General features: G+C 56.4%; 1 protein-coding gene across 1 annotated transcript in view; it reads left to right on the top strand.

Moving 5' to 3' along the window:
- The first annotated feature begins 1371 nt into the window (after window positions 1-1371).
- COL2A1 (collagen type II alpha 1 chain) overlaps window positions 1372-13295 on the top strand; it is a 30845-nt gene continuing 18921 nt past the window's right edge. Inside the window, exons 1-16 of the mRNA XM_045830051.1 lie at window positions 1372-1506; window positions 5591-5797; window positions 7271-7287; window positions 7498-7530; window positions 7631-7663; window positions 7761-7814; window positions 7951-8052; window positions 8966-9043; window positions 9673-9717; window positions 9812-9865; window positions 10301-10354; window positions 11119-11172; window positions 11533-11586; window positions 11720-11773; window positions 12072-12116; window positions 12601-12654. Of these exons, the coding sequence (XP_045686007.1) occupies window positions 1422-1506; window positions 5591-5797; window positions 7271-7287; window positions 7498-7530; window positions 7631-7663; window positions 7761-7814; window positions 7951-8052; window positions 8966-9043; window positions 9673-9717; window positions 9812-9865; window positions 10301-10354; window positions 11119-11172; window positions 11533-11586; window positions 11720-11773; window positions 12072-12116; window positions 12601-12654 (1023 nt within the window). The 5' untranslated portion in view covers window positions 1372-1421. The remainder of the gene's footprint in view (window positions 1507-5590; window positions 5798-7270; window positions 7288-7497; window positions 7531-7630; window positions 7664-7760; window positions 7815-7950; window positions 8053-8965; window positions 9044-9672; window positions 9718-9811; window positions 9866-10300; window positions 10355-11118; window positions 11173-11532; window positions 11587-11719; window positions 11774-12071; window positions 12117-12600; window positions 12655-13295) is intronic.

Below are 13295 nucleotides of genomic sequence, written 5' to 3' on the forward strand. Positions count from 1 at the left end.
AACCCTCAGGAACATAAAACTATGTCCTCAAGAAGAAGAAGGCTCGTTTGAGGGCTTTTCTCCCCTGGTATCTTTGCCAGGAGCCAGGCAAAGAGCACAGCTGAGCCCTGGGGAGAAGGCAGAGCTTGGGCCGAGGTGCCAGAGGGCCCTCACCGGAGAAGGTGAGGTGAGGTGGGAAGGGGAGGGCCGGGAGGCCCACTAGGAAATTCTGGCTTCTCCCTTGGCTCACGGAGCTCTGTCCAGCTGGAGCGGCCTCCTCGCTCCCTGGACAGGGCTGCGGCGGTGACCAACTGTCTCTGGCCAGAGCTGCTCAACCAGGTCGGCAGCGCCCACTCCCCCCCGGGACTCCCGGAGCCGGGCCAGGAAGAGCAGACACCACGTCTGAGCCTGGAACTAGACGGTCTCCCACCTCGGCAGCGTGCACGGTTTAGCCTCGGCTCTCTCGCGGCCTCTCTGGCTCCCCGAGCCCCCTTCCCAGGACCTGTCCCGCCCTCCCCCCCCCCCCCCCTTCGCACAGGTCTCCCTCTGTGCTGTAACACACCGGCCCCTTTCCTGGCGATCCGCTCCGGCCAACGTCTGTCCAGGCTCCAGAGGAGGCTCTTTCATCGCGTAGCTGGGTGGGGGAGGGGCTGGGAGGCTGTCGTTCTGCACTTCCAGGTGGGAGCCGGGGGGCCAGGTACCCCAGAAAGGGCCCCCCAAACCTGGCCTTGCTTGCCAGTCTCCAAGATTTAGGACTCCAGATACCTTCGCGGGCTCCCCATGCGTCTTACCCCCACCCTTTGCCCCCCAAGGTCCAACGCAGTATCCCCTCCCCCGCTGCTCCTTTCCATTGCTTTTCCCTCCTCCTTCCCAAGTCTTTTCCATCCCAGTCTGGGGCTCGCGGCCTGTGCCTCTGCAAACACCCCCCGCCCCTCCAATCCGGGCAGAACTCCGAGGGGAGGGGCCGGAGGCCCCCCTCTCCAACTGTGGTCAGAGGGGGCAGCGCCGCAGCCCCCGGCAGCGGGGGGGGGGAGGCCGGGGGGGGCGACTCTGCGCCCCGCCCGATCAGGCCACTCGGTTCACTAGGGGTGGGGGGCGGGAAGCCGGGCTAGCAGAGAGGGGGGTTCGGCCCCTGCAGGTGCGGGCTCTGGCTGGGCCTGGGCGGGCTCCGGGGGCGGGGTCTCAGGTTACAGCCCCGCGGGGGGCCGGGGGCGGCCCGCGGTTTGGGCCAGTTTACCAGCCTCGAGTGGGGCCGGGCGCATATAACGGGCGCCGCGGCGGGGAGAAGACGCAGAGCGCTGCTGGGCTGCCGGGTCTCCCTCCTCTTCCTGCTCCGAGGGCCTCCTGCATGAGGGCGCGGTAGAGACCCGGACCCACGCCGTGCTTCTGCCGCCTCGCTGCGCTCCGCTCGGGCCCGGCCCTGCCAGGCCCCGCGGTGAGCCATGATCCGCCTCGGGGCTCCCCAGATGCTGGTGCTGCTGACGCTGCTCGTCGCTGCTGTCCTTCGGTGTCACGGGCAGGATGTCCGTAAGTCGCCCGCAGTCCCTGCCTGCCACCCTTCCGTGCCGTCCCTCCGCATCCTCTTACCCGGCTCTCAGCAGCTCTGGAGCCCGCAGGTCCGGGTTCCAGCGGCTTCTGAGGTCAGAGGGCACCAAGACTGGGGCGCACGATAAGCGGGAGCTCACGGAGCGGAGTTCTGCCGGGCAGGGGCTCTGTCCGAGAGCCCTCCGGGCGGGTCCCAGTTGAAGGCATTTGCAGGTCCCTTCAGTGAGTAGAAATATTAAAGCTGCAAAGTGTCGGGTCGGAGAGGTTTGCGCACAGATGTAAGCGCGCTCTTTATCACCAGCTTTGACGATTAGGTGCACACGTTCACACACACATCTCGCCTCGCGGAAGCATTCTGAAGTCCGCACAACAGGTCGTGGCCCATCGTTCTTAGAAGTAGGAGAGAAAGAGTATTGGCGAAGGGGCGAACACGCGCCAAGGGGTGGACTTCGCAGTCGTGTCCAGGGGTTGGTTGCTGCGGGGGCGGGGGGGGGTCAAAGAGGAGGTAGACAAAGGAGATGCAATGGCACTGGTGGGCTGAAATCCGAGGCCACAAAGAAAGGCTTCGGAGAGGCGCTCTGAGACCTCAGCGTCTCTCGAGGTTCCCTCCCCCTCCCGGCTGGCCCTGCAGCAAGGTGCAGCCCTCGTTCGCGTCTCGGCTTTCCCCCTGAAACTTCCCGAGGCCAGGCCCTCTGAAAGGCGATAAGGTTCCAACCAGACCGTGCTCTTCAAAGGCCCCGGAGAATAGCGCCCCCTCCCTGCGGTCTTCCCCGCTAACCCTCCCGAGGTACTACAGTGAGTTCCTTTTCTGTTTGTGAAACTCTTCTGAGCGAGGCTTCGGGCCGTGTGTGTGTATTTGGTCGATTGCTGCAACTATTTCAAACGAATATGGTTAAAGATGGCAGTTTTACAATCTGATCCCAAGGCGGTTCGGACCACCCCGTGCCATCGCCTCCTTCGGTAAAGTCCTGCTGTCTGGGATTATATTCAGGACAGACGAAGCCTGGAAAGTGTATTAGGTAGAGAGATTTTTTTTTTCCACGTGTTTGGGCACGTTTCCGACGGCTGGGATTCCAGCCCTGTCTTTGTATGTTACAGATTGTAAATCAATCGCAGGGCAAACTCTTTTGGGGGGAGGGGGGAATCAAAGTCCTCGGTCGACGAGGCTCTACACTGTCTCATCTGCCACCAGGCTGTCTCGGGAGAGGTTTGGAAGGCTGTGGGCCCGGGAGGAGTTTACGGTCCTTAGAGCGGCCGACTCGGGCGGGGGCAAGATTGGAGCCCGCGGCGCAGCCGCAGGGAGTCCGGGGCAGGCGATCCTGGCCCGGGCGCCGCGCGCTGCGCTAAGCTGGCGGTGCGGTCCGGGGCACCTGCTGGAGTACCTTGTGTCTAATAATGGCTTCGGCTCGTACTGACTATATTTTTTGCCCTAAATGTACATGAACACACCCACAAAGCTGTTTTCTTGACGGACCTTTGTTTTAGTGCGCAATGGAATTAGCTAGGTGACTGTGAAATAATTCCCAAATTCTCCACCTGGCGTCGGAGGCGCTTGCTTAAGTGGCAGAGCTCTCTCACCGCCGCCGCTTTCCCGGGACAGAGTGAATTCCACAGTTTCTCGGGCCCAGCTCTTCCCGCCCTGGCTCCTCCTCCCCAGGGGGAGCGCGTCCGAGCCGCGGATTGTGCGTCCCGGAACCTCTCGGCTCCACAGCCCCATCCCCCGGGTCGGCTGACCTAAAATGGGACGTGGGGAGAGGCGCAGTCCGCGTAGCCTCCAGGAATGTCGGAACTCTGGGGCTCGGGCACGCCCCTCCTCCCCGTCTCTCCAGGAGTTTGAGGAACTTATTGGCGGTGGCGTCTCTGACCCACATCTGTATTTCACAGCCCTCCTCTCCGAAAGTGCCCCTCGGCTCGGGGAGAGACCTCAATCCTCCTTTGTGAGGCTTGTTTGCGTTGGGAGATTGGCAGCGATGGCTTCCAGATGGGGCTGAAACGCTGCCCGTATTTATTTAAACTGGTTTCTTGCGGAGACCTGTGAATCGGGCTCTGTGTGCGCTCGAGAAAAGCCCCATTCATGAGAGGCGGGTCCGGTGGGTTTCCCCGGATTCCCCGACACCCTCTCCCACAATGCCCCCCTGTGCCCGCCCGCCGCCACCTCCCGGGCTCCGGCCCCGCGCGGCCCGGCGGCGGGGCGAAGCAGTTCCCCGAAAGAGGTAACTTTTTAATTGGCCTGCTACAAAGAATCACTTATACGGCGCTGCGGTAATGAGCGGAACCCGATCGGGCGCGCCGGGATGCTATCGGCAGCCGTTTGGAACGGCAATTATGGTGGTGCTGGGCTCCTCCGTCCACACCTAGGGGATCCAGTTACGGAGCTGGCTCCTTTCTGGGGCAGTCATTTAATCCCACTTTTCACCCTCCCAGTGTCTGTGGGCGAGCCCTGTCCAGAGCCGCCTCCTCGGTCACCCAGCAGCTCACACCCAGCGCCTCCCGGCCCCGCCCCCGCGCATCCCCGCCGCCCCGCAGGGGAAACCCGATCCGCAGCAGGGTGCGCCTCCCTCTCCCAGCATTTCCCTCTCTGTCCACCCTCGGGCCCTTCTGGGTGAGAGTGGGCTCTTCCTTAATCCGGACCTGAGACTGTTAACCTCTCTCTCCTCCGTCCCCTTCCCCTTTGCGGGCTTTCTACAGCTCCAGCAATTTTTAGCGGTGGGTGTGTCACAGAGACTTCTGTGTATCCCGTGGGATTCCCTCCCCTCCCCGCGTTTGTCTTGCGTAAGGGCTGAGTGGACTTCTCCTAGTGGAAAAGAAAAGAGAGAGAGAGAGAGAGAGAAGAGAGAGAAGGAGAGAGAAGGGTTTATCTTTAGATTTTCAGAGTCTGCTTCAAGAGCCGGGGGCAGGCCCGTGTCTGTCTCCGCCCACCCGGCTTGTGGCTCTTTCCTATTATTCATCCCCTGCAGTTGCCATTGCTTTGGGGGTTTTGATGAGAAAAACAGCGCTGGGCGCTCCCTAGCACGTGGTGCGGGCTCTTCAGCCCTTGGCGCGCTCTGAGCGCGCTCCTGTCAGCACAGGTTTCATTTGCAGGGTGGATTCCACTAGGCAGGGCTCTGTGGAAGGGACTAGTCCCTGCCATTCTTGGTCTGCATTTGTGGTGGAGGCCAGGCCGCTGCACTGGCTAATGCGCGCCCAGGCCCAGCATTCGAAGCCCCCTGGCCTGCAGACTGGGGTGTTGTCTTCAGACAGAGGCAGGCCCTCTCCAGGGAAGACTACAACTGGAGGTCCACGCTGGGGCCGCTTTGGCCCTGCTTGCCGCCCAAGGGGTCTTATTAGCCTGCGCCGGTCCCAAGTGTGTTGTTTGACTGGGCCTCTCCTCCTGTCCCAACTGGCCCCAGTCCTAATGCAGTTTGAAGAATGGGACGAGACCCTAATTCTGAGAGCACCTTCTTTCCGCTGTCCCACCCCATATCCAGGGATGGAACCTGGCTGTTTACAGGTTCTAATTTTTGTGGGTGGAATTTTTTACATGCTTTCTGAATTTTAGCTATCAGTGGTATTTGGCAAACCCCATAATTCCTAGAGGAAGGCAGAAAAAAGCCCTCTGTTCCTGTGCTGGGGGGGGTGCAGCGGTGGGGGGGTGTCTCCCTTTTCTCCTCTCCCCTATCTTCATGGCCCCTGAGCTCCCACTCAGGGTCTTATCTCCTCCTGCTGCCGCTCAGCTTGCCCCCGGCCCCACATCATCAGGTCTCCCTCAGGCTGGATGCACGAAGAAAATGCTGTATGGTCAGTACAGTACCCACCCCCCCACCCCCCCACCCCATTCAGTGCTGGGTCAGGATTTTCACTGGTGACTAGACAGCATAGTGCAATAGGTATTTTTGAATACAAAGAAGAATGAAGGATGTCTTAGAAGAATAACTTTCAAGTTCTTTATGTTTGGGTGGCCCGAGTCCACGTTCTTCAGCGTTTGAATAATGTCAAGTTGACTGCAACCTCTTTCTCTTTTTCTTTTCTGACTCCCGCCCCCTCCTCCCCTTCGCTCTCTGCTCCTCCTGCTCCACCCTTGGTGCAGAGAAGGCTGGCAGCTGTGTGCAGGACGGGCAGAGGTATAATGATAAGGATGTGTGGAAGCCCGAGCCCTGCCGGATCTGTGTCTGTGACACTGGGACTGTCCTCTGCGACGACATAATCTGTGAAGACATGAAAGACTGCCTCAGCCCTGAGACCCCCTTCGGAGAGTGCTGCCCCATCTGCTCAACTGACCTCGCCACTGCCAGTGGTTGTAATTTATTTATTTCCTGTTCCACATAAATAAATTACTTGCAGGTGCAGCAAATGCCCTCCCATGGATGCTGGTCACCTCTGCAGAGCAGAGGTGCTGGCTATTCATGGGACCCCAGCAGCTGAGGCTCAAAGGAAAGGCCACCTCTCACTTGCAGGTTGAAACTGAGTGAGCACAAAACACTGGAAGGGCCCTTCCTCACCTAACACCTCTGAGACATGCTTCCCTGACTCAGGGACGCATGGCTGTGCTTCCACAGAATGCCCTCTTTGAAACCATCCCTGCAAAGTATTAGAGCCACAGTGGAGATGGAATACTGTGTCTGGCCAAACCACAGATGATTCATTCCTCCTCTATGACTCACACCTGGTCTTCTCAGAAGACCCCCAAAGGTAGTGGTCTTCAGTGAGGAGAAGCCTCCGCTAGCTAGTGAGAGACAGGGGACAGGCTCCCTCTCTGAGACGGGGAACACGGAGAAAGAAAACAGTGTTTCTCTCTCTCTTGGAATTGACTGCTGGTTAAGAACCACATTAGTAAGAGAAGAGCTGGGTTCCCGCAGTCCTAGCGGTGAAGGTAGAGATGGGGCTGGGGCAGCGCCTGCGCCCACACTCTGAACGCGCAGTTACGAACGCCCAGCGAGAGTCAGTGCTTGCGGATGACACGCGTGCCAGTGACCTCCCCAGCACTGAAGCCCTTGCCCTGTCTCCCTGCAGGGTGAATGGGGACCCATGTCTAGGCCGCCTGAGTGGCCTCACTGTTTCTTCCTGTTCAAGTAGAGAAGAAGTTGAAAGGGGAGTGAGAGGTTGCCTTTCCTTAACACTTCACCACTGGGAAGCTGCTCGGGGAAGCTGCTTTTAGGGTCCAGTTCCCAGGTCATTTCTGAGGGGGCCTCTGCGTGTGGCGTTGGTTGCTTTTACTGTTGCTGCTACAAAGGGAAGGGGTCACTGATTTGGGGTGGCTCTGGCTGCAATGCCCTTTATAACTCCTATGCTCTGCTTGTTTTTTTTTCCCCCTTCTGTGCTTGCTTCAAGGAGACCCAGCTTGAATGTAAGACCTTTTTAACTACCTAACTCTTTTTCTGGGAGGGGATGGGCTGCAGGAAGAGCTTCCTACCCTATGGGGGAGAGAAGAGGTAGAACCTTCTGCTGGCTTTTGGTGCTTTCTTAGTGGCTGATTAGACCCTGAGCTCTTCATGTTCTCTTTCCTCTGGCTCTGCTCCTGCCTTTGCACGCTGGCTGCTTTTTTTTGAATAACAAAGTCGGGGCACCTCTGTCCTTCATGGGGTCTCAGCAACCCCAGGGCCCCAGTCACTCTAACATCCCAACAGAGGGCTCAGCGGAGTAACAACAGGAAGCTGCCTCTTTCCTTGGTTGTGTCCTGTCTTGGGTTTGACCCCTGTAAGTGAGGAGAACTTGCACTTCTCCAGCTCACACATCTTACATTCTCCTTCTCTGTTTTTTCTACTTGCAGGGCAACCAGGACCAAAGGTGAGGGATTTTTTCTCTCTTTTCCTTTTACTTTTGCCTTGAGAGTTCCTTCTTCAGAAGCAATGCTATGCTCATGCAGCTGGCCCTTTTTTAGACGTCAGCAGAGGCCTATTTCAAGGGCACCTTGATGCAGGGGCTGCCGGGCAGGATTTGGTGTTTGGGGCTTGGTGGGCTTGTTCTGCTCCATCCTGAGACTGTGTCATGTTTCAGGGACAGAAAGGAGAACCCGGAGACATCAAGGATGTAAGTAAAAGTCATTCTCACACCACGTTGCTTCTATTGCTAAGTGGGTCGTTTTCCTGTGGCCCCCTCTAACGTGCTGTTCTGTGGGTCTCTCTCTCAGATTGTAGGACCCAAAGGACCCCCTGGGCCTCAGGTAAGAAAGGGAGGAAGCCTTTCCTCCACGCCTCCCTCGGCTTACTGATTGGCAGGCCCCTGGCCTTGCTGTCATCTCAACGTTTCCTCACCTTCAGGGACCTGCAGGTGAACAAGGACCCAGAGGTGATCGTGGTGACAAAGGTGAAAAAGTGAGTGGAGAAACAACGCTGCCCAACCCTCTAAGGCCCCCTGCTCGCCTGACCACCACCGCAAGGGCCGCCAGTGGACAGGTGGTTCTAGCATTAACACTGCTTCACATCGGCGCCTTGTTCTCTCCCTCCCAAGGGTGCCCCCGGACCTCGTGGCAGAGATGGAGAGCCCGGGACCCCTGGAAATCCTGGCCCCCCTGGCCCTCCTGGCCCCCCTGGTCCCCCTGGCCTTGGTGGAGTAAGTATCCTTATGTCCCCTCTCTTCAGGACGTCCCTCCAGAAATGCGGCTTCTAAATTGCTGCTCACACTGACCTGGCCGGCTCCCAGGGCTGCCAGCAGTGTGTACACAGCCTGTCCGTGGGCCTCTCCCCCAGGCCTGTCATTTCGTGGGACCACATATTAGGCATGAGGCTGTGGCACTGAGGGTTGACTTTTTTCAGTCACTGGGCTTCTGCAAAGAAAGTCTTCAGTTACCTGGCACCCTGGTGTCTGTACTGTGTGGTCAGTCCTTGGGAGTGGGTGTGGGGTTGGGGGAGAGGATGACTGGGCACTTGTAGTTCCCTGGAAGAAGAGTGACCACTGTCCTTGGAAGACATTTACTCTTGGACCTTGCCAAGTACATTCCAAGCAACTATTCATTCTCATGAAAGAGCCCCACTGAGTGAAGGTGTGTAGCTCAAGTCGTGTTTGGAATCCAACCAGGCAACAAATTATATTATTGCCCAGTGTTTGTAGGTTTGCCATTTCGATGGCTGCTATGTTTTAAATTTTTAAACTTTAAACTCGCAGATGCCTACTACATCCGTTGCTAGAATATTTCAAGACTGTTGAGTTTAGTCTTTCGCTGGGCATTAAAATCTTTGGAGGTGCGGGGGGGACCCTCACCTTTAAAAGTGAAATGCAGGTAACTGATACTCTTCCAAATAACACTTAGTTTTCTAGGGCAATTATTATGCCACTGTCATCTAATAACACATTTCCAAAACTATATTTCAGGAATCATTGGTAATTCTGATCAATGCAAGGTTAAGCTCCAACAATTAGAGTTTATCTAAATAGAGTTTTTTTCTGTGTGGACAGAGCTTGCCCAGCCAAGCAGGGAAAACTTAAGGCTTGAGAAAGCGCCTAATGTTGTTGGGTTTGTTTGCAGAACTTCGCTGCCCAGATGGCTGGAGGATTTGATGAGAAGGCTGGTGGCGCCCAGATGGGTGTAATGCAGGGACCAATGGTAAGACAAGACACCAGTTCTCTGCAGCCAGAATGGCAGGAGGGGGCCCTCCGCAGAGGCAGAGACTCTGACAACCTCACGTTTCAGATAATTGCTTAGGGCAGCTCTTCTCCATCGGTTATGTAACCTTCCCATTTACTAGCCCAAAGCATTTGGTCCTTAATGGCTGTGGATGCCAGTTTTAATGATGCGCTGGAGTGACTAAGAAGAATGAGGATGGAGAGGTGCATATAGGCCGATCTGTTAGAAGGCCAGTTGCTATTGCTTTTGGAATGAGAACTGAAGAATGCAGACAGCAGCCACCGCTCTCCAGTATCCACAAGACTTCCAGCAGGAAATCTCAGCCCTGCAGCTCTGACTTGGCAAAGGCTAAATGAAACTCAGACTTTAGTAAACATGGCTGCTGTCCAGGAGAAAGCAAGGCCAGCTTCTCTGTCCAAATGGTGCCTATAAATATAAATAGATTTTTGCGTGGGGAGTGGGAAATGAGAAGGGGCAGCCACTGCAGGCCCCCTGCCCACAGAGTGGCTCCTTGTCCTTTGTCTGGGCTGCTGCTGGGAGGAGGTGGCACTCTGGAGGCCGCCGATGAAGCATACCCAGTAACTTCCTCATCTTCCGTCCCAATGCAGGGCCCCATGGGACCGCGAGGACCGCCAGGCCCTGCTGGTGCTCCCGTAAGTACCCGGTCTTTTCTTCCTGGCAACAGTGCAGCTGCTTTCAAGCTGTCTGTCAGTTCATGGGGGTCAGCCTTGTGTTCTTACTTTTTAGGGCCCTCAAGGATTTCAAGGAAACCCTGGTGAACCGGGGGAACCCGGTGTGTCTGTGAGTACCAGCGCGGGCCCTGCCCCTCCTGGGGAGCCTCCAGGACGTACCACCCAGACCCCAGTCCTGTCACTGCCACCTGCATACATCACCTGGGCTTCCCCACGGCGGAGGGCCCAGCGGATGTCCAGATGCCGCTTCTTAGCCTTGGGGGAGCTCTGACAGAGAACCAAGTGTGCCAGGGACCACCAGGAACTCTGCCATAACTGTCCCCTTTCTGGTCCATCCCTACCGTGTGCTATCTGCTGCTCACCCCTATGCTCTGCTCTGGACCTTGATTCTCTCTTAGCACAAAATGGGGTTGTTCCACCTTTCTTCCTTAGAGGGAAACTAGCTTCCAAAAACACCCCAAAACAAAACTACAGTCTTAAAGCTTTGTCCACTGATTTGGTGTCTTCCCCCTTCAACCATCTCTTAAACTGTTATCCTTTGTAGGGTCCCATGGGTCCCCGTGGTCCTCCAGGCCCCCCTGGAAAACCTGGTGACGATGTGAGTATATACGAGTGGTCACAGGAGTGGCTGCCTCTGTGACAGGGTCTGAAGGGAGTTGTGCTGGGGTGCTGATTGGCTGGCTCCTGGGGGGGAGGCATCTGAAAGAGCAAGACCAGTTGTCTGAAACTCGGACTCTCTGTGCTGTCCACCTTCCTCCTTGCAGCTTAGCTTGCACATGCCCTGGGGACTGCAGCGGACTCAGTGGAGAGGGAAATAATTAAAACACCATTAGCTCCAAGAAGGGAAATTGAGAAATGAGAGAAGAGAGAGGGAGAATACCAGGGGAAAAGATACAGAGAAGAAAAAACAAAGAAAGAAGCATTCAATAATCCAACATTATCTTAATTGTAAATGAGTTAGGAAAAGCTCAGCCTGAGTCAGGGTGTCTACAAAGGATGCAAACGAAGCAAAAGGACAAGGGAGGCCACTCAGGCTATTCCCAGGAAAGGCATTAGACGGTCCAAGTCTCCCGCGGTGAGGGAGCTCGAGCCCTGTCAGCAGAGCGCAGGAGAGCAGAGAGAGATCGCCCACCAGGGGAAGTGGGGGCTGCTGGGGACGGAGGAGCTGGCCCACCCAATGTGTAGCTGTCCCAAAGAATACTTTATGACCTAGGAAAGGCATTTAGGGAAGCCTGGAATGCGAAGGAGATGAGGGAGAGGAGTCAGCAGGTGGGCAAAGGAATGAGGACCGAGGGTGGTCTGGGGAGCACCAGTCACGCTGCTGAGTCTCCCGAGGAAGCTGAGGCCATCTCTCTCCCGCAGGGCGAAGCTGGAAAGCCTGGAAAACCTGGTGAACGAGGCCCTCCTGGCCCTCAGGTAGAGCCCCACCTTTCCCAGCCTCCAGCCCCCCTTTGCACTCCTCCAGTTCAGTTAGCTCACTTCTAAAACAAAATCCCAACAGACCCCACATGTACCACACCGGCATCTGACGATCACGTTTATAATCCTGACACAGGTCCCCAGGGGAGGCCTGGCAGTTGTTTCTGCCCGGTTTGTGTAAAGTGGGGTAAGGCAAAGTGAGGGGGGTCCTGGGAGGCACTAAAAGAACTGTCCAAGGGCTGGGCTTCTTCACTGCTCCCTGGCGGTCAGGGAGCTGGCTCCCAAGGCTGTTAGCAGCTCAGGCAGCCTTTGCTGGGTTCTTCTGCTCTGGGCCCTGACATCTCTTTGGGTTTTCAGGGTGCTCGTGGCTTCCCGGGAACCCCAGGCCTTCCTGGTGTCAAAGGTCACAGAGTAAGTACCTTGGGTGAGGGTGTTAGAAGGAAGGGATTGTCCCCAGGGAGAGAGAAGCTTTTGGAGACACGTGCACTTCTTCCTATCTGGGTTCCTTAGAAGTGTGATAGATGTTTCTTTTCTTGCCCCCTAGGGTTACCCAGGCCTGGATGGTGCTAAAGGCGAAGCTGGTGCTCCAGGTGTGAAGGTAAGGACCAGGATGCACTCTGGGACAGGGGACAGAGGGAGGTGTGGGAGTCTTTTCTCCCAGTCAAGGGGATGCTGTTGAGCTTGGTGGAGTCAGGGTGTCCGAACAGCTTTGGTTGGAAAGAGCCAGTCCTGTATCCTGATGCATGAAGAGAGCTCGGGGAGTTGTCCCTCACAGGATTGGTGCTTGGAGGTGTCAGTAATGGCTTAGATGACCAGAGCTTCCAGCTCTTCTGTGGGATTTTTCTGGGGCTGGCAGTGGGGTCCCAGGCACTAACCTTGCGCATCTTCTTTCCCAGGGAGAGAGCGGTTCCCCCGGTGAGAATGGCTCTCCAGGCCCGATGGTGAGTGCGAGCGCCCCCTGCAGGGCCTCCAGACAGCCTTCGCACACCTCTTGCAGCCCTGGAGGCGGCTCCTGCACCAACGCCAGTGCTTCCTTTGTGCAAAGTAGCTACCCAATGTTGTAGACTGATCTCCGTTAGGAGCACAAGGCCAAATGTATCAATCAGATGATTTGGTCAAGGTTTTGCCCACATTTCCTTGAAATAGCCCTAACACACTTTATGTGTGTTTGAATTTTAAAAACTTCTGTTTATTCTCAACACTTCGGGCACCTCGTCTATTGCAAGAGGCAAGATGAGCCTGTAACCCGGGTGCCGGTCAGTCACCAAACCTCTGTGTGCTCTTCCTGGGCAGCAGACCTTGGTGTGCTCTGATGCCTGCACACTGCCTCCCCTTGGGGGTCCGGGAAAGGCCTGCAGGTGCAAGTGACGGCACAGAGTGTCGTTGAGACAACTCACGCTCGTGCGGTCCTGGTGTGTGTTCCAGGGTCCCCGTGGTCTGCCTGGCGAGAGAGGACGGACCGGCCCTGCAGGCGCTGTGGTGAGTAATTGGCAAGGCCAAAAGCCACCGTTTGTCCACCACTCTTCAGAGTTTCCAAGCACTTTCACATAGAGTTACTTCACTTGACTCGAAAAATAGCCCGGCGAGGGGCAGAGAGCACGGCCATCCCACAGGGTTTGCTCGGGTGCCACAAATTCCCCGGCTGGGGTGCTCAATGGGAGGAGGGGCAGGCTGGGGGCGGGTGGGTGGTGAAGGCAGGGCCCTCTGCTAACCAGTCTGGGTTATTCAGGTAGTCCCCTCCACAGCACTCCCCACTCCCCAGGCAATCCAGTTTGAATTTAGGGGCAGATTTAAGTCGGCTACAGTAGGGTGCTACTCTTTGTTCTTCTGATCGAGTCAGATGATGCCCTAGAACATGTAACAGCCCAGGGTATCTGACCGGGCGTTTGTGTGTGACACTGCTGCTGCTGTTGTGACGATATGGTACCAGTGGCCACCATTTCCCCGGCACCTTCTAGGAGGAATGCCTCATATACCTTGTCTCGTTCAATTCTCCCTCAGATTATTTTATTCTCCCCATTTTAGAGAAGAAGAAACTGAGGCACAGGAAGGTTAATAGCTTAAGACGAACAGTGCTTGGCAGCCTCAGCCTTTGGTGGCCTCTCGTTAATGTGGGGAAT

Source organism: Phyllostomus hastatus, unplaced genomic scaffold (assembly GCF_019186645.2).
Source record: "Phyllostomus hastatus isolate PE091 unplaced genomic scaffold, TTU_PhHast_1.1 phas_scaffold_93, whole genome shotgun sequence".
NCBI classification, from domain to species: domain Eukaryota; kingdom Metazoa; phylum Chordata; class Mammalia; order Chiroptera; family Phyllostomidae; genus Phyllostomus; species Phyllostomus hastatus.